This window comes from Balaenoptera acutorostrata, chromosome 9 (assembly GCF_949987535.1).
Source record: "Balaenoptera acutorostrata chromosome 9, mBalAcu1.1, whole genome shotgun sequence".
Taxonomy (NCBI): Eukaryota; Metazoa; Chordata; class Mammalia; order Artiodactyla; family Balaenopteridae; genus Balaenoptera; species Balaenoptera acutorostrata.
In genome coordinates, this window is record NC_080072.1 from 64,850,757 (window position 1) to 64,877,790 (window position 27,034).

Here is a 27,034-nt window from a genome sequence, read left to right on the forward strand (position 1 = left end):
TGAGATTTTGCGTGTACCTTTTGAAAGCAGAGTCTCTGTTTCCTATAGCCCTCTGGCTCTCCCACAGGCAAACCCTGCTTGGTCTTCAAAGCCAGATATTCTGTGGACTCGTCTTTCCAGTGTAGGACCCCCAGGCTGGGAAGCCTGATGTGGAGCTTGAACCCCTCGATCCTTGGAGAGAACCTCTGTAATTGTGACTATCCTCTCATTTGTAGGCAGTTTACCCAGATGTGTGGGTCCTGACTACACCATGTCTCCACCCCTATTACCCATCTCGCTGTGGTTCCTTCTTTATATCTTTAGTTGTAGAAATTCTTTTCTGCTAGTCTTTAGAGCGATAGCTGCTCTGTAAACAGCTGTAATTTTGGTGTGCCCATGGGAGAAGATGAGATCACTATCTTCTTACTCTGTCATCTTGGCCACCTGTCCTCTATCATTTTAAATATTATAATGAGGCAACTAAGAAACTCAGGTTCTCTCCTCTCCCAGGATTTGTTGTTTTGTTTGTTGTAGTTATTTCTGTTTCTTTTAGTGACTATCTGAATTGAGTTTGTAAAGTCTGTATTCTTTGTCATGTGTGTCCTTGAAATCTCTGTTTCATTTGCTTAGTGGTCAGCTAACAATTAAACAGAGATTTCACTAATACCCAGAACCAAAAATTCTCCCAGTCTGCAGAAGAGGTCTTGTGTACTGGGCCATATCTTCAGCACTCAGCCAGGCAGTTTACAAATCTCCATTAGCCTTCACTTCCTGATTCTGCAGAGCCTCAAAGTCTGAGGTGAGACCTTAGGGTCTACTCAGGTCTTTCCTGAGTATGTGCACAGTCACACACATGCACATGGCCTTCTAGTTTCCTAGAAATATATGAGAGCTTCTCAAAGTCCTTATTCTCCAAAGTAACTCATTACCCAGCCTTTCTTCTCAAGCTTCTTAAGTCTGTCGTTTGCCCCAACTGTTAATCATCGTATCCAACAGCAAAAACTAAAACATTTGCTTATAAATATTTTGACAAATGCTGCAGGATAGCCACTTTAGTCCTGGTGAGTTCTGAGTTAGGTGGCCTTTTAAACCAGTATTCCAGGGAGGGACCTGATAAGTTAAAACAAATAAGCATAATTTTTTTGCAAACGAGGTATATTCTCTTAACTCTGTTACCTGTAGTGGGAATGCAAGATTTTCTTTTTAAGGATACTACTAATCTGGGGAATGTGGGATGTGACAAGGGTAAGTTTTCTAAAAGCCACATTGTTATAAGCTTTCAGTTAATTTCCAGAGTTCTGAAAAAGTTGATACTGGAAGTTTTTTCCAGTTTTTTTCATTTCTTTTATGGAGAGATGGACTTTTAGAGCTCCTTACTCCACCATTTTTCCAGCTGTAGGTTTTTCATAGATGTTTCTACATCTTTACAGATTTTCTCTCTCCTTGTTCTAACAATTACTGAAAGTACAGTTTAGAAATCTTAGTGATATTACGTATTTGTCCACCTTTCCTTTCAGTTTCTGCTTCACAAATTTTGAAGCTCTGCTAGTAGTTGCCTACTTATTTAAGGTTATCGTTCTCTTGATGAACTGGCCCCTTTATCATTATGAAATCTGTTTGTTAACTCCATGCAATACACTTTGTCCTGATGCCTACATTGCCTGATATTAGTATAGACATTCTAGCTTTATGATTAGTGCTTGATATTTGTTTTTATTTTTAACCCATCTGTGTCCGTATATTCAAAGTTGATTTCTTATAGACGGTACATGGTAAAGTTTTTCATTTTCACCTTGTCTGCAATGAAATTGTTTGGGTTTAAATCTACCACCTCACTATTTGCTTGCTATCTGACCTATCTTTTCTCAGATCCTTTATTTCTCTCTTCTCATGTGCCGTTTTTGATTACTAAGTATTCTTTTTAGCAGTCTACTTTATCTTCACAATTGGCTTATTAGCTATATCTCTGTTTCATTCTTTTAGTGATTACCCTAAGTTTTACAACATTCATCTTTATTTTATCACAGTCTACCTTCAAGTATTATTGTGCCACTTCATATGTAGTATGAACTTTATAATGGTTTACTTCCAATTCATTCCTTTGGTCTTCCATAGTATTATTGTTATATATTCCATGATATTCTACTATGATTTTTGCTTTAGATAATCAATTACCTTTAAATAAATTTTAAAATAGGGGTAAATTTTTTTCCCATTCATTTAATATTTTGGTTTTTGTTTATTTGTACAGATCCAAATTTCAATCTTGTATTACCTGCCTTTCTCCTATAGAATTTTCTTTAACTTTTCTTATAGTATAAGTCTGCTTACAATTAGTTCTCCCAAAATTGGTTTTGTTTGTCTGAAATAAACCTTTATTTTGCCTTCATTTTTGAAGGATGTTTCTATTGAATAAAGAATTCTAGTGTGACAGTTTTTTTTTTTTCTTTCATCAATTTTAACATGTAATTAAATTGTCTTCTTGCTTACATAGTTTCTGACAAGATATCTGTGCTTTTGTTTCTCTGGCTACTTTCAGGATTTTCTCTTTATCACTGCTTTTCAGGAATTTCATTATAATGTGCCTTAGTGTGATTTTCCTTGTGTTTATCCTGCTAGCGTTCATTGAGTTTCTCAGACCTAGAAGTTTATGGTTTTCATCAAATCTGGAAAATGATAATATCTATTGAACACTGTTATTGTAAGGCTTATCAATAATTCACATAAGAGCTTAGAACAACACCTTGCATATAGTAGTCAACAATGAAATTATTTTTAGATCTGTGCCAGACACACAGTGAGGAAAAAAAAAAAAGAATGGTAAAATTGGCCCTCCAAAAATTTAAAATATATTAAATCTTTATTTCTTCAAAAAGTCCTACCTTTAAAAAACTTTCCCACACTTTTACCAGTTATAGTTTGTTTGATGTTCTTCCCTTTTTTGCCTCAATTTCCACATTTTCCTCCTTGTCCCCTATACATCAACCTTTCTTTACATAACCAAGAAGTTATATCTCACTCAAGTCCCTATTAATGACTTCCTTCTGGGGAGCCCACCACAATTTTCCCTGTAAGAAACAGGAGTGAATGAAAGGAACTGCACCCAAGTGAATCAAGCCAATTAGGAATATACAAAATGCACACACGCACACACCTCAAACATCTATAAGCCACCTCAATTCACTGCATGTGTTATAAGTCACATTCATCCACATCTAATATTACAATTTTCTGTCTGATTTCAGATAACCCTCCTTCTACTACTTCATAATGACTCACAAGTTGCCATCCTTATAAAATTCATTTCCACAAGCAAACTTCAGGTCTTTTTCAAGGTAGAGTGTCATTGCAAGGAAAAAACAATCTCCACTTTTTTTTTTTAATCTCAACACTCTAACGCTAAATACTTCTAGACTCCAAGTGTGCGTAAGTTTCCCACACCAAGCAATTCACCAATTCTCTGTGAACACCAACTAGGTGCCCTACAATTCAATTCAATTCTTACACTATCTACCTGGAATTAGTATCAGATCCCACAGATTAAGGGCTCAGTCCCACAGTACTGCCCCTCATTCCAACTTCATTTGCTAATCACAAATCTAGGTTGTCATCCATGCTTCTGAGTAACCAGGTATAAATTGTAGGTTCCTACAACATTTTCCTCAGGTCCAATAATTTGCTAGAATGGCTCACAGAACTCAGGAAAACTTTGCTTACTAGATTATTGGTTTATTATAAAAGGATACAACTCAGGAACAGGCGGGTAGAAGAGATGCACAGGGCAAGGTGTTGTAGAAGGGGTGCTGAGCTCACATGTCCTCTCCAGGCACATCACCCTCCCAGCACCATCATGTGTTCACCAACCGAGAAGCTCTCCAACCCCAGTACTTTAGAGACTTCTATGCAGGCTTGATTAATCATTGGCCATTGGTGACTGAACTCAATCTCTAGCCCCTCTCCCCTCCCCAGAGGTCAGGGAGTGGGGCTAAAAGTCTCAGCCCTCTAATCAGATGATTGGTTCCTTTGGCAACCAGCCCTCATCCTGAGGCTATCCAGGAGCCCCCAGCCACCCATCATCTCATTAGCATACAAAAGGATACATTACTTTGGAGATTCCAAGGTTGTTATAAGCTGTATACTAAGAAAGGGGGTAAGAGACCAAATATTTTTGTCTTATCATGTCACAGCTATATTTACGTATTTCTTAACCAAGCAAGGGCTTTTAATCTTCATATAGTGACTTAGCAGTACTGAGATGGTCAAAAAAGTTTATGATGGCTATGGTAGAATGAAGAGTATAAGGCACAGTGACAAGTGTTAAAGAGCCAGAGTCCAGCAGTATAGTGGCTAATAGTCACTGGTGAAGGCAAAGAGCCACTATCCTTAGAACACTTCTTTCTGTAGGGAGATCCTGACTGTGCTTCATATTTCTTGGTTCCTACCTAGTTTCTTAGTCTGATCTCCAGCCTTATTACAGTTCTTGTAAGGTATCTTATATCCTTGCAATAAATCCTTTTTCTACATAAGTTACATAGTAGTAGTCTGTTATTTTCAGTCAAGAACTCTAATTTCAGGAGTCATCTATTTCTAGTCTTAATCTCTGTCACATTAGAAATTATCTTGATAAATCAATTACAGAAGGCTTAAAAGTTAAATTCATGTGTGCTAATAAATCAGGTAGATTCTTTTTTTTTTTTTTTTTAGAATCTACATCCTATATATTTTATTTATTTATGGCTGCATTGGGTCTTCATTGCTGCACACGGGCTTTCTTTAGTTGCGGCGAGGGGTTACTCTTCGTTGCAGTGCACGGGTTTCTCACTGTGGTGGCTTCTCTTGCTGCGGAGCATGGGCTCTAGGCTCGTGGGCTTCAGTAGTTGTGGCACTGGCTTCAGTAGTTGTGGCTTGAGGGGTCTAGAGCACAGTCTCATTAATTGTGGCACATGGGCTTAGTTGCTCTGCGGCATGTGGGATCTTCCCAGACCAGGGCTCGAATCCGTGTCCCCTGCATTGGCAGGCGGATTCTTAACCACTGCACCACCAGGGAAGCCCCCTTATATTTAACATACCCACATGGGTGTCTACTAAGCATCTCAAATTTCACACCTTCAAAACCTGACTTCTGGTCTTCCACTCCACCTACCAAATATGCTGCTTTCCTAGACTTATTCATCTCTGAAAATGGGAATGCAATATCACCAGATGCTCAGGCCAAAAAAAAATTCCTCCTTAACATTCCTATTTTTCTCATACCTGACACCCAATCTGTTTGCAAATCTCATTGGGTCTACCTTCAAAATCTAGAATTTGACCACTTCTCACCACTCTCCCTGCCGCCACACCCTAATCTAAACCACAGCCATATCTACCTGGAATATTACAATGAACTCCTAACTCATCGTCTCCATTTTATTCCTTGCATCCTCTTGTCAGTTCTCAACATGAAGAGTTGATCATTTTAAATATGTCAGATCATATCATCTCAAAAGTCTGCAACAGATTCCTAGCTCATTTACAATAAAAGTCAAAGTCTTTATAATGGCCAGCAAATCCCTACATACTCTCTCCTCCTACCATAACCAAGCTCATTTCCTACCACTGTCTCTCAGTCAAGAATGATTAAGTCCATCACACTGGACTCCTATTATTCCTGGAATAATCTATGCATGTTCCTACCTCAAAGTCCTTTGCACTTGCTCTTTCCTCTGCAGATAGCCATATGACTCAGTCCCTCAACCCCTTCAAGTCTTTACTCAAATGTCTTCCTAAACAGGACTTTATTAACTACTCTATTTAAAATAGTAACCCTTCTCCTCTTCCATGGTACTCTTCTATTCCCCTTCCCTGCCCTATTTTTCTCTATGCTACGTTTGTATATTACTCATATTCTGCCACTTAACTATAAGTTCTATGAGACCAGGAATACCTGTCTGTCTTGTTCACTGATACATACCTAGCATCTATGTCAGTGTTTGACACATCATAGGTGCTCCATAAATATTTGTTCAATTACAAATAAATTAATGAAAAGCTTAGGAAAATATATGATAAAGAATAACTGTATTAGTAAGAATACATTTTAAGCAGTACTTTTAAATTTCTCAAAACAGCTGAGATACAATCAAGAATTCTAAGAGAAAGATTCAAGTATGTAAAAGGAAAAAGACACCTGAGAAGTCTTCTACATTAAATACTAGAAACTAAGTCATATTATTAACAGAGATCCATATTTTTATTCTGTTAAATTTTCATAGTATTGAAGACATTGTAAGTTTCTTTCATATTACCAGCAGTAACCTCAAAAAAGAGCAGGACATGTAAACAAGTAAAATTTGCATGCTTTAATAAGTCTAGCAATTTTAAATGACGCTGTTTTGATCACTGCATACCAGCAAACTCCAAGAGATTGTCTGGCAATGCAGTAGCATAATTAACGTAATGTGCTTTTCTGACCTCATAAATCACATTCTTCGATGCCCTGAGCTCTTGGCACAAAGACCCTGAAAACAAACGCAAATTCCCACTGTATTAACTATAAAATATTGCAAACACAAGAACCTCTTTTAAATGAATATCTTAAGTGAAAAGTACTATGTTGAAAAAGAATCTAATGATTTTGACTTTAAACAAAAAGCAAAAACAAAGGAAATGTTAATGCAGTTATCTTGCCAAAATTTAAAAGTTGACCATCAATAGTAAATTAGTTTTTCCTTCATTCACCAAATTATATTAGCCAATGGACAATTTTTTAAATAGTGAGATAAATTACCTTTTGTTTCAAAAGGTCACTGTGGATGCTGTGTAGAGAATAGGTTGGAGCAAGAGTGAAAACAAAGGGATATCAGTCAGGAAACTACTGCAGTAGACCAAAGAGACTAAGGTGGCTTAGACCACGATGGCATAAGGGAGATGGTAAGAATCGGTAGGATTCCAGACTTAATTTGAAAATTTGGCAACAGGACTTGCAAAGGGGTTGTATGAGAATGTGAAAGAAAGAGAAAAATCCATGCTGACTCCTGGGTTTCTGGGTAAATGATGATGACATTAACTGAGATGGTGAAGACTAGAAGAGGAGCAAGTTGGTTGTGGGGAGGGGTAGAATCAAAGTCCAGTTTTGGACATGTTCAGTTTTGAAATGCCTGATAGATATCCAAGTGAAAGATATTAAATAGGCGATAGGATATATAGAAGTCAGACATAAGTTTGGGAGCCATCAGCCTATAGGTAGCATTTAAAACCATGGGATTGGGCTTCCCTGGTGGCACAGTGGTTAAGAATCTGCCTGCCAATGCAGGGGACACGGGTTCGAACCCTGGTCCGGGAAGAACCCACATGCCGCGGAACAACAAAGCCCATGCGCAAAAACTACTAAGCCTGCACTCTAGAGCCCGCGAGCCACAACTACTGAAGCCCACGTGCCTAGAGCCCGTGCTCTGCTACGAGAGAAGCCACCGCAAAAAGAAGACTGAGCACCACAACGAAGAGCTGCAACTAGAGAAAGCCCATACGCAGCAACGAAGACCCAATGAGGCCAAAAATAAATATATTTTTTAAAAAATAAAATAAAATAAAACCATGGGATTGAATGAGACTATATAAGTACTGTAGTGATATAGACAGGAAAAAAAAAGAAGAAGAAGCCTGAAGTACCTTAGCCAAGGTACTTCAACATTTAAGTCAAGAGAGAAAGTAAAGAAAGTGGTACAAGAAGGTGGACATGACTGGGTATGTCAAATGCTGCTGAGAAATATGATAAATCCTGAAAATTAATCAATGAATTGGCAACACAGAGGTCTCTATAACCTTGACAAGTACAATCCCATTAGGGTAGAGAGGACAAGCCTAATTTGGAGTAGCTTCAAGAGAAAATTAGTGATGAAGAAGCACAGACTGAGTATAAACAACTCATAATAAATTTTGCTCTAAAGAGGATTAGAAAAATGGGAGAGGTGCTACATGACAGGACCTGTAGATTTAAGTAGCAGAATGCAGTCACTGCAAAATCATGGCCCAGAAGGAAGTGGACCACAAGAATAAATATCCCCATCTCTCTTTCCCTCCTCCACCACTTCTGATCTCCTCTTAGTACCTCCCATTGGCCAAACTCAGATAGAAGTTGGAAGACAAGGTGAGAGAGATGACAGATGAAGCGAATGGATTTTAAAGACGACAACAGTAGCAAACACTATGTGCTAGGCACTGTTTAAAATGCAATACATATATTAACTTATTTATCCTCACAACAACCCTATGAGGTGGGTACTTTTCCTATGGTCCTCATTTTACAGACAGGGAAATTGAGGCACAGAGTGGTTATGAAATCTGCCCAGAGTCACACAAGTAGTAAGTGGCAGAGGACCCAGGATATGAACTCAGGCCATCTGGCTCAAGGGTCCATACTCTTAACCCTTACTCTAAAATGTTCCTCTTAAGAGGAGACATTCGTGTGCTAATAACTGAAGAGGAAGGTAAAAATTAATTGCAAAGAGAGAAGAAATAATTACAGTAGCATATTCTTTGAGTAAATAAGGAAAAATGCAGACATAACCTGTCATGAATCTTCTTTGTTTGCCCTTCCAGGTCATCTTTCTTCCCCTATCCACCCTGCTCTGTGCCCTGGGAAGCTGACCTTAACAGACTGTGTTAACCAGCTCACTTGTCCTCTGGCTTCCTATTGGAGTCTACTAATAGGAATAACCAGCAGAAGATCAGGGAAGGGAGGAAAGAGGTGTTGGGATGTTTATTCACCCAGCCCTGTTCTTGCTGGGTCATGGTTTGGCAGTGGCTGTCTTCTTCCTAAAGCCATCACTCCTCTCAAGCAGGCTTCTAATAATTACAGTTCTATATTTGTGTTACAGAAACAGCTCACATGTTTTCCCTGTTCCTTCAAGATTCCCACTGTTCCTAGTCCTCGAGTGCTTCCATCCCTGGTTGATTCCCTTAACTCTGCCCCATCTCTTTGTAAACAAATTCTTCATTAAACTCTCTTCAAGAAGGCTTTCTGTTACCTTCCAGGTCTCTGATACTCTAACCAAGAGGAGGCTTTAGTCTTAGATAAAAGGAGGGACAGTTTATCCACATTAATAAAAGAAAAGGCAAAACACATAGATACAGATATAGATAGGTTGGTAGATCAAGTACTGAAAAGATGAGGAAGTTCTCTTTTGATTGTTTTTATTGTCTCAATAAAATAAGAAGAAAGGTCAGCAGCTAAAGTTGAAGAAGGTGCAGTGTATTGCATTTGAGGAGAAAAAAAGGTATGAAATGCTCCTCCTGGGAACAAGAAAGTGAACTGTCCAAGGAAACATAATAGGCTTTTTGGTCATAATTTAAAGTGAAACCAGTTAACAAGGTTGTATGTATTTCTCCAGCTACATTTAGCTGCAATGGTGCAGACATGGAATAAAGAGAGATGGGTTTAACCAGAGGTTGGTTTTGCCAGCAGATGGAGAGACAGCAAAGAAACTGAAGATGTATATAAAATGATTAAATATAGCAATGAATCATGTCTTTTAAGCTGGACCTGAAGATTTATGGTAGCTAACAGATCACGAAAATAAAATTTGTGGGGCCGATGACTTAGCAGTGCTTATGGGATCAATGATTGATATGGGAAATACAGAAATGAACTGGATCAACAGAAGGTAATGAGCGATGGTCACAGAGTAATATGTTTAAAACTGAGATTTTTAGAGGGGTGTGGTTATTAATATTGTTAAGATATAGAGTAAAACCTAAGAGTGGGTGGCTGAGATACAGTGAAGGAAGAGATTATTACTAGAACAGAGATAAAGAAACTGATACAAGGAACTGGACTGTCCAAAAACAAAGGCAAAATAATGACAATAATTCAAATTTGAAAGTATGAAGTTATTATGTGAATATTGCTGTCCATTTTCCTATATCCTTCATTCAATATGCAGAGTCATATTCCTCTCCATAATCATCCATGTTTATAAAGAAATTCATTGCATTAGCCCAACTCTTCCATGTTACGATTATAAATACTCAAATTCAGGAAATGCAAGTGTCCTGCATCAAAATCTGTTTAGTACTTACAGAGAACCCTACTAAATATGTTAAATTTTCCATATCTCCAGGGGCTCCATTTCTAGAAAAACATATAGTTTAAAAAATTAGATTTGTATGAGGAAAATAGCAAGCAGAAAGTGAACGTATATCCTGAAAAATTATTAAATGGAGTCCTTCACCTAAAATAAGTAGGTTTGGTTGGATGGTATTAATAACCTCAATTAATGAAATCTAAAAGTCACCTTTATATTTATAATCATTGTCCTATTTTGATCAGTTGAAAAGCTCTTAAACCCTTCTTCAAAAAACTCTTGGGCTTCCCTGGTGGCGCAGTGGTTGAGAATCTGCCTGCTGATGCAGGGGACACGGGTTCGAGCCCTGGCTTGGGAAGATCCCACATGCCGCGGAGCGGCTGGGCCCGTGAGCCACAACTGCTGAGCCTGCGCGTCTGGAGCCTGTGCTCCGCAACGAGAGAGGCCGCGACGGTGAGAGGCCCGCGCATCGCGATGAAGAGTGGCCCCCGCTTGCCACAACTGGAGAAAGCCCTCGCACAGAAACGAAGACCCAACACAGCCAAAATCAATCAATCAATCAATCAATCAAAACATACGCATCTGATTCAAGATCCTCATTAAAAAAAAAAAAAAAAAACTCTTGCAGCAACTATTTATAAAGGACAAGGCTTCTTTCTGAATGGTTTATTTTCAAATGGCTTATTTTCAAAACTGAAGGTTTTTCTGAATGCATTATTTAATATTCAGTATAATTTGTTTCTGTGAGTTTAACAATGCTTTAAACTTTTAGGGATTCATGATTAACTCATTTTGTAAGACCCGGCATACCCACTGGAGTTTGGTAGCTCTAGGTACATTTGATGACCTAATTTGCATACATATGGTCCTGTAAAGAAAATTCTAATCTTATGGTTTTATGAAAGTTTATGATTTTGACAGCAAACTGGAAACTGAATATAAGGTAGAACCCAGAGACTCAAACTAGAAACCAGGAAAATTTATGCTGTATGGTATCTGTAGGTTATTATTGGAAGGTTTGGAATTCCTAACATAGTCTTAGAAGTTCTGGGCTTCTGAGCAACAAATGAGGTAGAGGAGAAAGGTTTTCTTAAGCAACTCTTAGGAATGACTCATGTAAACAAACTAAGGTAGACCAATGTTCCTCATTCTCCACCACTTCTATCTTTTGCCAGGAACCAGAGCTAACAGGATGAAGGGGAAGCCTTTCCTATGAGACACCTGTGGGCTATTTCTTCTCCCATTTCTCCTTCTTGTGGTTAATGCTTTTCGACATTCAATACCAAATTGAATGTTGAAAAGGAAGAGGTAAGAAACAACATTGAGACCTATGCTTCAGTATAGCAGGGTCACACATACAACTTATACCACACCATGGTATAAGTGGAATGGTGGCAAACAAAGTGTATAGGTCTTTACTGTGTATGTGTCTTATCCAGCAGCTTCAGAAGCCCTCAGTCCCTGGTTAATTGGGAAAAGTGACCACTCAATCCAGTTTAAAGTGTAGTCTGGCTCAAAAATTTAAAGTCTCTCTCAGATAAAACTTTTCATTCATATAGCCTACCCCTCCTCCTCCTTCTCTCTAAAATAATGCCCCGTTATATGGGAGTAGACAATTCTGGGGGCAGACTTGTGGTTTATCTGCCATCATAGTCTTGGGGATAGAAATAGGTTGTGTTCATTGGATCTACATGCTGTCCTTTGGCTCTTCTGGTCCTTGAGCAATGACCCTGTTCATTTGCTCACTAGGCATACTGCTAGCCTCTGATGCAGAAGTCTGTTTGGTGGGACCTGGGATCCATTCTTTTGGCTCAGGCAAAGCTCCAGGTGCTCTGCCTGGTGACAACACTTTTGCCTTGGGCTGTACTGGCACTACACTCCTACATTCCTTCCTGAGGTCACGTTATAATTCCCAGTCAGTACAGACGCTGGCTGGAACTTTCCTGAGATTTAGACTTAATGCCAGCAACTGCCTACCTAAGGACAACATAGTGAAAATAAAACCCTACTTACTTAAGCTTTCCTCTCCTTTCAAATGAGTCCATTTCTAACTTAAACAAGAATCTAACACAGTTCCAGGCATGCAACAACACTCATTTATTCATTCATTCATTTAACAAATATTTACTTAGTGGCTATTATGTTCTAAGCACTAAGCTAAAATAAAAGATACAGCAATGAATAGGACAGGCAAGAATGCTCCTATGGAATTTACGTTCTAGTGGAGAAAGCCATACAAAATGCATAAACAAACAAAATTTCTCATAGTGATACCTACAGTGACAAAAATAAAACAGGTAATGTGATAGATGTGACTTGGGGGTGGGATGGAGGTGAAGAGTGAGGTGAAAAGGCACTTTAGAGGCACGGAGACCTAAATGATGAGATAAGCGAGTAAGACAAAGATCTAGATAGAAAGGTACTCCAAACAAAAAAGAAGCATGTAAAGTGTCCTGGGGCAGCATTTAGGAACAGAGAGAAGGCCAGTGTGGCTGAAGTACAGTGAGTAGGGAAGAGTGGTAAGAGATGAGATGAGAGGTAGGCAGAGGTGATAGGGAACCTTACAGGTGAGAAGTTTGAATTTTATTCCAAGGATAATAGAAAACTACTAGAATGTTTCATTTAATAAATAGTATCTAAACATTTTTAAACAAACACATTACAATAGTATGAATTATACCAGTATACAAGTAATTCCTTATGATTTTACTGTTTGATCCAAATAACTATTTCAAAGTACTTATCACAGTTGTACTTATTTAATGTCTGTCCCCCTTATTAGACTATGAGCTCCATGAAAATAGGGTCCACATCTCTCTTGTGACTAAATCCCCAGAGCCTAACAGAGTATCTCTTAGATAGCAGGTGTTCAAAATAGATTCTGTCAAACGAAAGGAATTTAATGACGGACTATTCCATGGCAGACACTGAATTAGAACCAGTCCCTGCATGCAAGAAGCTCACAGTCTATTGAGGAAGACCAACATGTAAGCAATTAACAATAATACAACATACTAAGTGCTACACCAGAAATATGAACAAATACTAAAGGAATGTAAAAGAGAAAGTAACTAATTCTGCTTACTGGCAGGGAAAGTATTAAGGAAGTTTTTAACTAAGAATAAATATTCATTTCCTTGGGATAAATGTTTATACATTTATCCCATACATAAGAAAGAAGTCTATATCATGTTTTATTAATTTTATTAGTTCCACAGTTCAATAGAACATACACTCTACTGACAAAATTGTTTAACATATTATTACCATGATATTTTAAGACACCTTGAAAAGGCTTATTTCTAAAATAATCTTTTAGAAACTTCTCTATATTTTTGTTATTATGTATAGCAACTCCCTACGTCTTAAAGTTAAGTTCAAGACAAAAATATTCATAATATTATTCTTCTAGCTATGGGAAAAAATAGATGGAGAAGCCTATTGTGCTCTGCTTTTTTGCCAGCTACCGTATATCAATGATACTGATCATCACCAGATTTTCATTTATTATGTACCTTAGCAGAAATTACCAGATGCTTTCATGCTCCCAACAAACTTTTGGGACTTCATTACCTTACTGTGTATCAAAGTCTAATATGCTATCAAAATAAATTAATTTTTTGCTATTTCAGTTATAGCACAAATAAAAACATCCTTCATTTTTAAAACAACCACCCTTATAAGCATCCATAGTGCATAAATTTAGTTAAATGGTGCCATCTGGTGACATAAATACTGCAGCAAATATACAAAGTTCAGAGCCAAGAATGACATACAATCCTCTTGATGGTACCCAACCTAAAGTGTCAAATTTAACTTAAGAAATATTTGATCCTACTTGACATGAAACACACAACTAATCACACTCAGTATGTGGCAGTTTAACAATGGGAATTATAAGGACTGTTTGGGCCACATTTTATGCTTACTACTCTTGTTTCTCAAGTGTACCCTCAAACTTATACAAGCCTTTAGAAGAGATTTAAGTCTAACGTGATGCTTTAGCCAACCCCTAGAGAACATTTTTAAAGCATGAATATCAAGAACATCTTGAACCCCTGTTTAAGTCACATCTACTTCCTCACTCTCCTTCTGATCTCTATGAATCTGTTTAATTGTCATCACCTAAAATGTCACTTCCCTAAGAAATCTTTCCCCAATTCCACTGCTAAGGTTAAGCTTCTCACGCATAGCATCCTCTACTTCTCCATTGTAGCATTTTCACAATTGTAAATATAAACTATTCGTGCAATTTTGTTTAATGCTTGTCTCTCCAGTTTTATATCTGGCACAGTGTTCAATAAATAATTTTGAATGAACAAAGGGATGTATGGATGATTAGATGGATGGATGGGGAAAAATGTCCTTCTCTATCCTCTTTTCTTACTCAAATCCTATCATTGACAAGACTCAGCTCAAGTTTACATGTTATATAAAATCTTCCCCAGCAACACCAACCTACAATAAACCCACACTTCTCTGAACTCCTACAGTTTGATCTAGGCTCCAGAGTTTAGTCCTTGATTACATCCTGTCTTATATTTGTTTGTATATATGTGAATATTACCTTCCCAATTGACTTTAACACCCTTAAGGGTAGGAATTTGGTTTTTAATAATATCCACCTGCATATGCCCATGTAAATAGGCAAACACTTCATAAATACCTTGTTAATTATTATAACTAAATTGCAATAACTGAAATACCTGCATTCATTTTAGTGAAATGAGTATTCTAAACAAATAAGTAGGAACAGAGTAGACCTTGGTATTTAAGAATCTAACATTCACCGCTTATTCAATACTTATTTAATGTCCATAACATGCAGTAATTAAATGTGTTTCACAGGAGCACGTGCTTTGAGGCTGTGAATGGTAGCAAGCACTTCCCTAGTGAGTGAGCCTCGCACTTGCAAACAGCAGCAGCTCAATGCCGCTTATCTGCTGTTCTCTATCCATAGCCCCATAGGTAGAAACTACCATTAAGCATCCAAAGGGAAAAAATCACTTAAATGTTTCAGATATACTATTGTCCTTTAAAAAGAAAATTAGATGCCGTAATGATATTCCTAAATTTATGGATCCTCAAAGTAGTCAAGATATATCCCAGAATGATAATAGCTCATTGTATTTCTTAAAGATCAAATCAAGTCTTTATAAAACCCAAGAATGAAGAAATGCCACTGTCATATTTTCCCAAATTTATTAATACTATTCACATACTATATTACTTTCCTTGAGTGGCCACATATCTAACCATTTAGAACATATGTTCTCAAACTTTAGCATGCCTCAGAATCACCTGGAAGGCTTATTACAACACTATTTGCTGCACCCTGCTTCCAGAGTTTCTCATTCAGTAGGTCTGGGGTGAGGCCCAAGAATCTGCAATGCTGACCAAATTCCCAGTGAGGCTGATGCTGCTGATTCACGAACCACACGTGGAGAACCTCTGCTTTGGAGGATTGAAGCCGAGTTGTTCCAAATTTATATAACCATTTCACTATAATCTATAAAACATTCTTTGACTTTCTTACCATCAGGTGGCAAAAATTATACATTACAAAGACAAATCAAGACCAAAATAGCCATGATGTTTTCAAACAGATGTTATTTTGAAATAAAATATTACATTACTATACTGAGAAAATATGTAGTTTTTCTTTACTCAAACTAAAATCTGATAAAACTCCTATATAGATCAATTTTGTAATACTTATTACTATTATATTTAAATGATTAACTGATTGCATACCTAACATCTCTTTTCTCTCTACTTGATTTCTCTCACTTACCCATAAGGGCAAGGACCATCCTCTCCTCTAGAGTTTATTGTTGTATCCCTATTGCCTAGCACAATGTGTAATACATAACAGGTATTTTTTAAATAATTGTTGAATAAATGAATAAAAAATTTATTGCTGGCCTATTATTATTAAAGGTCCACATACTGGGGGTACAACTGTTAGTTAGATATAACCTCAACTCTCAAGCTACTCACATTCTACTGAGGGAGCAGAAATATATTCAGTTCATCATAAGTCAGTGTAATAAGTGCCTTATAGTAATATGAACAAAATGTTAAGAGACATAATGAAAGGGCTGGTTAAAGCTGCTAACAGGTAGGGACATGGTAGAAGGCTTCAACAAGGAGGTGATAAATCCTAATATGTAGTATATCTACTGTATCACCCCTATTGCTAATAATTTCAAGTATCCATAGGGTTCTGCACTAAGCTTTATGAAGATAAAAAGTATTCTACTCTAATACAAAGTCTGACATGCAAGACTCCATAAAGCAGGATAAGTTCTTTTCTAAGATGTTGCTACTGGTAGACTTTTAAGGAAACTATCACTCTACTACCCATTCTCTTCTAAATCTTTCCCCAAAATTCCCCCTCAAACACTGCAGTGAAGTAAGAGGAAATAAAATTAGATAAACAAGGTTAACAAGATTTTAGAAGGGGTTGAAACCTATTAAATATACATACATAGTTCTGTCCATACTTGTACATAAAAGTAATGAATAAAGAATAAGACAATTTTTTACCATTGCAACAAAAAGAATAAAATACCTAGGAATAAACCTACCTAGGGAGACGAAAGACCTGTAGGCAGAAAACTATAAGACACTGATGAAAGAAATTAAAGATGATACCAACAGATGGAGAGATATACCATGTTCTTGGATTGGAAGAATCAATATTGTGAAAATGACTATACTACCCAAAACAATCTACAGATTCAATGCAATCCCTATTAAATTACCAATGGCATTTTTTACGGAACTAGAACAAAAAATCTTAAAATTTGTATGGAGACACAAAAGACCCCAAATAGCCAAAAAAGTCTTGAGGGAAAAAAACGGAGCTGGAGGAATCAGACTCCCTGACTTCAGACTATACCACAAAGCTACAGTAATCAAGACAATATGGTACTGGCACAAAAACAGAAACATAGATCAACGGAACAAGATAGAAAGCCCAGAGATAAACCCACGCACCTATGGTCAACTAATCTATGACAAAGGAGGCAAGGATATACAATGGAGAAAAGACAGTCTCTTCAATAAGTGGTGCTGGGAAAACTGGACAGCTACATGTAAAAGAATGAAATTAGAACACTCCTTAACACCATACAAAAAAATAAACTCAAAATGGATTCGAGACGTAAAGGTAAGACCAGACACTATAAAACTCTTAGAGGAAAACATAGGAAGAGCACTGTTTGACATAAATCACAGCAAGATCTTTTTTGATCCACTTCCTAGAGTAATGGAAATAAAAACAAAAATAAACAAATGGGACCTAATGAAACTTCAAAGCTTTTGCACAGCAAAGGAAACCATAAACAAGACGAAAAGACAACCCTCAGAATTGGAGAAAATATTTGCAAATGAATCAATGGACAAAGGATTAATCTCCAAAATATATAAACAGCTCATGCAGCTCAATATTAAAAAAACAAACAACTCAATCCAAAAATGGGCAGAAGACCTAAATAGACATTTCTCCAAAGAAGACATACAGATGGCCAAGAAGCACATGAAAAGCTGCTCAACATCACTAATTATTAGAGAAATGCAAATCAAAACTACCATGAGTTAGTACCTCACACCAGTTAGAATGGGCATCATCAGAAAATCTACAAAAAATAAATGCTGGAGAGGGTGTAGAGAAAAGGGAACCCTCTTGCACTGTTGGTGGGAATGTAAATTGATACAGCCACTATGGAGAACAGTAATGGTGGTTCCTTAAAAAACTAAAAATAGAATTACCATATGGTCCAGCAATCCCACTACTGGGCATATACCCAGAGAAAACCATAATTCAAAAAAACACATGCAGGGCTTCCCTGGTGGCACAGTGGCTAGGAATCCGCCTGCCAATGCAGGGGACACGGGTTCATGCCCTGGTCCAGGAATATCCCACATGCCATGGAGCGGCTAGGCCCGTGAGCCACAACTACTGAGCCTGCACGTCTGGAGCCTGTGCTCCACAACGGGAGAGGCCGCAACAGTGAGAGGCCTGTGCACCGCGATGAAGAGTGGCCCCTGCTCGCCACAACTAGAGAAAGCCCTCGCACAAAAACGAAGACTCAACACAGCCATAAATAAATAAATAAATAAATAAATAAATAATAAATGACACATGCACCCCAATGTTCATTGCAGCACTATTTACAATAGCCAGGTCATGGAAGCAACCTAAACGCCCATCGACAGACGAATGGATAAAGAAGTTGTGGTACATATATACAATGGAATATTACTCAGCCATAAAAAGGAACGAAATTGGGTCATTTGTTGAGACGTGGATGGATCTAGAGACTGTCATACGGAGTGAAGTAAGTCAGAAAGAGAAAAACAAATATCGTATATTAACGCATATATGTGGAACCTAGAAAAATGGTACAGATGAACTGGGGCAGAAATTGAGACATAGATGTAGAGAACAAAGGTATGGACACCAAAGGGGGAAAGCCGCGGGGGGTGGGGTGGTGGTGTGATGAATTGGGTGATTGGGATTGACACATATACACTGATGTGTATAAAATTGATAACTAATAAGAACCTGCTGTATAAAAAATAAAATAAAATAAAATTCAAAAATTTTTAAAAAAAGAATAAGACAATTTTCAATAAGGTATAAAAGCAAAGAACTTTTGTAGTACATATCTAAAAATGAACTAACTCATTATATTATTTAAATGGTTTTTACAAATAATTATGGTGGCAATACATATCTTTAAATTTCAAAGTAGATCTAGAAGGGAAGTATAAAAAAAAATTCCATCTTGCTCCTTCATCACCTAAATGAAGGGTAAATTACCTAATAGATTGCCTTGAAAGTCTGAATGTTTTAGCTATGCTAAATGAAAGAGATCTAACTTAATTTGTAAAATATCATGGAATTCCAACTCACTTATATTCAAATTCTGAAGTGTTAATAATGCAATCATCATAAAACTATAATTATCTATTGGACAAAATATTTTCTTCAGTATTACCACAAGATGTCACCCTAAGCCTAACATCAAAATGTGCAGCTTTGCTGTTTCAGGCATTTTTCTTCTTTTGTACATTAATGAACACTAATTACTAACTTTTTAAAAGTTAAGGTGTTTTCTTTGTTTTTGTTTTAATTTATTTATTTTATTTATTTATTTTTGGCTGCACTGGGTCTTTGTTGCTGTGCATGGGCTTTCTCTAGTTGCGGAGAGTGGGGGGTACTCTTCGTTGCCGTGCATAGGCTTGTCACTGCAGTGGCTTCTCTTGTTGCAGAGCATGGGCTGTAGAGCACAGGCTCAGTAGTTGTGGCACATAGACTCAGTAGTTGTGGCTCACGGGCTCAGTAGTTGTGGCTCTCGGGCTCTAGAGCACAGGCTCAGTAGTTGTGGCACACGGGCTTAGTTGCTCCGTGGCATGTGGGATCTTCCCAGACCAGGGCTCGAACCCGTGTCCCCTGCATTGGCAGGTGGATTCTTTTTTTTTTTTTTTTTTTTTTTTTTTTTTTTTATAGGGAGCATTTTCTTTTTTCAAATTTTTTTTATTTATTTATTTTATTTATGGCTGTGTTGGGTCTTCGTTTCTGTGCGAGGGCTTTCTCTAGTTGTGGCAAGTGGGGGCCACTCTTCATCGCGATGCGCGGGCCTCTCACTATCGCGGCCTCTCTTGCTGCGGAGCACAGGCTTCAGACGCGCAGGCTCAGTAATTGTGGCTCACGGGCCCAGTTGCTCCGCGGCATGTGGGATCTTCCCAGACCAGGACTCGAACCCGTGTGCCCTGCATTGGCAGGCAGATTCTCAACCACTGCGCCACCAGGGAAGCCCCGGCAGGTGGATTCTTAAGCACTGAGCCACCAGGGAAGCCCTAAAAGTTAAGGTGTTTTTTTACACTTTCTGTTATTGGTAAATGGAAAGCCAAAACAAAGAATACAGGGACTAGAGAAGCAAGAAAGAAGAAAGTTAAACAGTTCATCACCCTACTTACTGTAAGAGAAGTGCATTTTACCCTTGGATTTTATTTTCTTCTTTGACTTTATTTTTAAAATTTTCTATAATGAGCATATATTATGTTTATAATCAAATAAAGTTATATTTTAAAAATAAAAAAACAATACCTCTGCTATCACCCTCCACCCTATTATCACAGAACCCATTTATAAAATGCTTTTTTGTGCTATAATAATGGTCAAAGTTATGGAGACAGAATTCTGTCCTCAAGGATTATACCATCTAAGACGTACTAGTGTTTGCGTTTTCTTTTTTAGGCATATGATGAAGTACCACAAAAGGAGGATAGTATTCATTTTCAAAGTGATGCTTTTCATCTATAGAGAGAAGGCCTGGCTTCCTGGTCACTTGTAAATATTACAGCATATTCTGCAATAATAGTATTTTACTCTACTATCCATTTATGATGGGTTTTCTGCACTATGATTCCTTTCTATTTCTTCAGGTGAGATTCATGCAAGGTATTATTTCAACATACTGGCTACCTGAATACCAGAATAATGGGTGAAAGTCACTATCTTCCATCACTTGTAACAAAAAAAAATGGGGAAGGGAAGTTGGTCAAAACAGAAAGCAAAATATAGAGCATAAATAATGCCCTAGTGCTTTGTGACCACCTAGAGGGGTGGGATAGGGAGGGTGGGAGGGAGACGCAAGAGGGAGGAGATATGGGGATATATGTATATGTATAGCTGATTCACTTTGTTATAAAGCAGAAATTAACACACCATTGTAAAGCAATTATACTCCAATAAAGATGTTAAAAAAATAATAATAATGCCCTATTTGTCAATGGTTCCCTACTTATCCATTTATAAAGATATAATCCCCTTCAGGATGCACAGGGCTACATAGTTTTTCTTCTTTTGTGTCCTTAAAATTGCACAGTGAGACCAACTCAAACATTCAATAATAATAAATTAGTAAGCAGTATTTAGCAACCTACACAGGAGTCAATAGAAAATTATGTTTTGTTGTATAGCACTGCTCCATTCTTCGCACTCTGGTTTATCCCAAAATGACTTAAAAGACCAGCCAAAGCAAATCTATCCATTCAAAGCTGGGCATCAGGATTACTTACATAACAGCTTTTTACAGATTACTGTTGCCTCCCATTTTATTACAGAAATTCCAGTTACACTACAGGCTTTTTGCCAAGATATTTATCACTCACTCAAAACAATGGCAAAATACAACTCTTTGTCATTCGTCTTTTTATTCCCCATGTAATGATGTTGCATTACCAAATGGTTACACTACCTTAGTAGAATTTTCTAAAGCATCCAACAATATTCTTCCTAAATAAAGTTCTCAAAAACTCAAACTCTCAAAAGTCATAGCCAATCTTATCTAAGCACATCATACAAATCTATTTAGAGGCATTGCCATTCTGTTAATGGCCTTTAGTATTTATCAACTAGATAAAACTATTAATTTTTAATTGAGAAATTTGTTGCTTAAAAGTGTTCTCTAAAATACTATTCTCTAATGACAGGGTTTATTTAAATTCTGTAAGACTCCACTTAGAGCTGTTTTTATTTAATACCAACTAAGATGATTATAGTTATTTGTGTCATTAATTCTTACCAGCCATATAAGAATATTTTAAAGAAATTAATCCACAGGCAATAATCCTATAAAGCTTTTTACTTCTATTTTTATTCAATAGACTGATTCTCAATTTTTCAAAATTTAATGGTTTTTAAAATTATATTCAAACCATAAAGTTATACTTTTGTCAATAAGTGTAGACATTCATTATAATAAAAACACAAATAAAATATTTTCAAGATTAACCCCCATAAATTCACATGTTTTGTTTCTATATCAATAACCATCAGACCTGAAAAATAATGTCTGGTAGATTCAATTATTTCTTTAAAATATGCTGTTTAAGTCCAGTAAAATCTATAGTGTAATTGACTGAGTCTTTTTAAAATTCTTTAGTTAGCTGGTTGCTTTTGTTGAGGGGAGGTATTTGTTTCTATTTTTTGTTTAACTATAAAAAAAGAATTAAAAATTATCTGCATAAATGCAAAAATGTATGTATAAAGGCATACATAAATAAACCATAAATTCAAGAATAAGCAAAAGGTTAAACATTATATAGTTAGATTCATGAAACATTGACAAAGCACTGAGATTTTCATCAATAAACTTCTCAATTTGAATCATGAAATTTCTTAAGAGAAGCAAAAAAGATGAAAAAAGTTGTTTTTGTCTTAAGAAGAGAGTAAAACTAGAACTATGATTCTGAGTAGAATGTGACCCATCACTTTTTGTGTTAGGGAAGTCTTCCTCTAGAAGGAGGAAACTTCCTTCTTTAGCATATTTGTCCTCAATTTTTTGCAATAAGCTACTCCAGTTTTTTCCTGTGTAAACTTGTCTTCCCATATAAAACATTCTTTCAATATTTTTATTTTTATTAACATACACTTTATTTCTATTTTATAGAAGTTCTTTTTTAAGATAACCTTAAACAAGAAAATGGGGGAAAAAATCTTTTCTTCTACTTGATATCAAGAAAAGTATTTCAGTTTTAAATTTGGTTATCGAGTTTTCTGACCACATTACTCAAACTCTTAAGCCCAATTCTGATCATTAAGATGATAAATAATTTTTTAATACATACCTAGCAAAGCTTGGAATAAGTTGCTCTTAAAGATACCCATCACCTTTTTAACAGCGTTTTTCAACTGCTGCTCCTCTGGTTTCCTTAATTTTTTGCAGTATTCTTCCAGTAATGATAAAGCTCGGTCAGTATCTGAAAAACATGATTTTAAAATTCTATCTTATGGTCTTAGAAAAATAATAAGCTAACATTAAACTATTCTACAGCTATATTCCTAATTTCATGACAAAATAATTTAATAAACTAATCATGAATTCCATAAACTATCTTTAAAATTGATAATTACAATGAACTCAATTTTAAGAACCCACTTTTATTTCTGTTGTCTTCCAAAAGAATCTGCAACTATGAAACAAAACAAAGGTCGTAATGGAATGCTGACCAATTGATATTCACATAGTAGATGAGACTCTCTCTTGTCAGAAAAAATTATCTTAAAATTGGTGACTTCCTACCAGAGAGTGTCCAGATTCCTTAACACAACCTTTGAGGCCTCCGTCCCATGATCTGTTTACAAGTTATATTTTCAGCCTTATTTCCCACTATATATTATTCCACCCCCTCCACACATACACACACAGTGCCCAAGTCACATTGGATTACTCACTTCCCCTCTCCACTTCCCAACACACACACACACACACACACAGTGCCCAAGTCATATTGGATTACTCACTTCCCCTCTCCACTTCCCAACACACACACACACACTTTCTCTACTTTTTCTCACCTCTGCACTTTTCTTTGCTCTTCCTGCTCCCTGTATTGGAATATCCTCCCCCATACCCCGATTCTCTCCCTTGAATCAGTGTGCTATATTGGAAAGCATTAATTGTCAGCTAGATCTGGGTCTGAAACCTACTTACTAGCTGTGTGTGACCCTCAACAAATTACTTAACTTCTCTGAGCTTCAGTTTCCTCACAGGTAGCAGGATTAAATTACACAATACTTAATACAATGTCTAATGCATAGAAAGTAATCAAGTCAACTGAAAACCTATCTTCCCTTAATTTAGACCTAACTCAAATGCTCTCTATTCCATAAAGCCATTGCTGACAGTTAAAATTAATCACTCTCACCCTTCTTCCAAACCATTTTGCCTACACAAATACTGCAGGCATTCTTAATACATACTGTTATATTATGGCTCTTGATTACATGTCTTCATTGCCCACAAGACAAAATATCCTTGAAAAAGTCACCAAAGTGACAGTGTCTTTGTGTGTAGTAGGTGAAAATTGTCTTTTTTTTTTTTTTTTTGGAAGTCAGAAGATTCAATTTTGTTGTTCCAATATGAAGATCTATTTGGAGAATGTCAAGTCACATATTTTTAGCTAATAATAATTATGTACACCAAGAATACAAAATACAGTTAACTGATTGATTTACTCAGACCTGAAATGCATTATGAGAAAAGGCAAGACTCATCTTAACCAGTAAACAACTGCTTTCATCATCAACTTGTGTTTTATAAAATTATGTTTGGAAAGCTTCTGAAGAAAACGGCAACAAAGTTCAGACCAGAGTCTTAAATATTACATTGATAATTTTCCTTTTTATGATTATATATATATCTTTATTTGTTCCCTCTGTTTGAGGAATTCTTATCTGAGGAACTAACAATATACAAACTTTTCATTTATAAGGCACATTATGAAAAGGGTTTCTTATGTGTATCATTTGGGATGAAAGACAACTGGAATTATCATTGGTTTTCCACAATTTCATCCTTTGCCCAGATTCTGTCATGAGCAAGAGTTTTACTTAGAGTCAATGTCACTTCCTTCAAAAGTCTCTTTTGGTATTCCTGGCACTTCTCCATCTGACCAGAGCTCTTCTCCTGTTACCTTATATTTTCAAATCATATGATGGATATTCATCAAAATTTCCATGCTTTGAGATTCATTCTTTTTCTTCCAGCTTTACTGAGCTATGATTAACAAATAAAAATTGTATATGTTTAAGGTGTACAACAGGAAGTTTTGATAATATGTATATATTGTGAAGTGATTATCCACAATCATTACTACAAAGACAATTAATTCTTTGAATTTTAAAAGCCTTTCCCCCTTCAAATCTACCACTTTCACAGATTAAATACCAATTATAATAACAATAATTCATATTTATTGAGTAATTTATTTCATATCTTTCTCCCGAACCTTCCAATTCTTCTCCCCCACAGCCATTCTCAGCTGATGATCATGCTTTCTATTTTACGGAAAATCATAAGAGAACTTCCACAAGCTCCTAACATAACATCTACTGATTTATTTGTAACTGCACCCCTATATTCTGCCTTCCCTCCTGTTACTATGGATAAAATATTTGTGTTTCTCTCTAAGGCCAACTCCTCTACTTGAGCACCTGAGCCTAGTCTCTTTTGCCTAGTCAAGGACATTGCTTCATCATCAACTGTTTTCCTCTGCATTCAACCACTCCCTTCAGCATACAAATCAACTGTATTATCAGTGATTTTTAAAAACTTTCCTTTATGCCTCATTCCTCTCCAACTAACTATAGTCCCCATTTCTCTGTTCCCCTCTAGAGCAAAACTCCTTTAAATTTCCCTTCATTCTTTCCTGAGGCTACCCTAATCAGACTTTTCTTTCCAGTAATTCCACTAAAACTGCTCTTGTCAAGGTTACCTATTATCTCCATCCTACTAAATCCAGTGGTCAATTCTCAGTCATCTCACTTGACCCATCAGCAACATTTGATACTGTTGCACTCTTGAAACATTTTCTTCACTAGGCTTCCAAGCAGTGAATGCTGGTAAATGTTTAACAAACCAGTTCTCCAGGTAAAAAAAGAAAATGTCAAACTTTAACTTGTCAAAACTGAACTCCAGATCTTATCCACCACCCCGATCTGCTTCCCCTGCAATGTTCTCCATCTCTCATCCTTCCAGTTGTTCAGGCCAGAAATCGCTGGAGTCGTCATTCATTCTTCTTCTCTAACTCTCTACATCTAATCCATCAATAAATCCTGTTGGCTCTAACATCAAATTACATACAGAATCCCATCACTTCTCACCACCTCCAGTGCTACTACCCTGGTCCAGACCATCATCTATCTCCTGCATTAATGAAATAACCTCTTACAAGTCTACATGATGTCACTTTTGCCCTCCTACAGTCTTTTCTAAACACAGCAGCCAGGAAGATGTTTTTAAGTCAGAAGTCAGATAGGATCACTCCTCAACTCAAACCCTCCAGTGACTCCCCATCTCACTCGACAAAAGCCTCCCTCTCCGATTTCAGCTTTTACACCTCTCCTTCTGCTCATCTACTCCAACCACAGTGGTCTCTGCTCTTTCTCAAACACATCAAGAACCCTCCTACCACAGGGACTCTACACTTGCCATTCTGCCTAGACATTCTTCCTTCAAATATCCATGAAGCTTACTACTTCACTTCTTTCACATCTCTGCTCATATGTCACCTTATCAATGAGGCCTTCTCTCATGCTCCTATATAATATAGCTTACTCCCTTAAAAGAAGGGAGAATTTCAATAAGCAGTAATGAACGGAGAAGGACATTGTGTAATTAGTTCTTTTTTTACCTAAGAAGGATAGAAATATAAAAATGAAAATGGATGCACAGGAGCTCTCTCCAATTTTAAAATAAGACATATATTAACAAAAGATGGTGTTATAAACATATCCTAGTACGTGTGTATAAACCTTTAATTTTTAAAAATGCTTTGATACTTTACCTGATATAATATTTTTAACAACTCTTTGAATCAGGGACAAATATTTGAATCCCCATTTTGTCAACAATTAAACAATCAGCTGTTTCCCTGAAAAGAGAGTGGCTTACTATACCTGAGTTTCTAACGCATCCCTAACCACTAACGTAAATAATCAACAATGTCATAATTATAGTATACCTCTCTCAGTTCTCATATGTATCTTTGGGTGCTAGTTATCTGATTATCTATAGTGCTTCAAGCTTTAGCCCTTCTCATTCTTTCATTTGTTAAACAGATAATTTTTAAAAGTCTAAGTGCCAGGCATTTTTTCTTTTTTCTTTACAATTATAATTCTTTTTCCTCTGTGAAAAAGATGTAATTTTGTAGGTACTCACTTATTCTGAGATTTTTTTTCCTGTGAATGGCAATTCTCAAAAACGTATCAATAGCATTCTCATAATCACATCTACAAATATAATTTGCTACGTAAGGGGACTTTCACTAATTCATTCAACATATATGTATTGAGTGACTACCCAGGGAAGACACTGTATTGATTCAAAGCAGCTAGATGTTCTCTAAACCAGCAGAGCTTATTATGTCTCTCATCTCTGTATGAGAAAAATCTGACACATAAAACAAGATGG

At 36.7% G+C, this 27,034-nt stretch overlaps 1 protein-coding gene across 1 annotated transcript in view; it reads right to left on the bottom strand.

Annotated features, from left to right (window-relative positions):
• The window catches only part of LOC130704556 (disks large 1 tumor suppressor protein-like), a 468,860-nt gene that overhangs the window by 429,541 nt on the left and 12,285 nt on the right, over positions 1-27,034 (bottom strand). Inside the window, exon 2 of the mRNA XM_057553268.1 lies at positions 22,689-22,820. Coding sequence (XP_057409251.1) covers positions 22,689-22,820 — 132 coding nt within the window. The remainder of the gene's footprint in view (positions 1-22,688; positions 22,821-27,034) is intronic.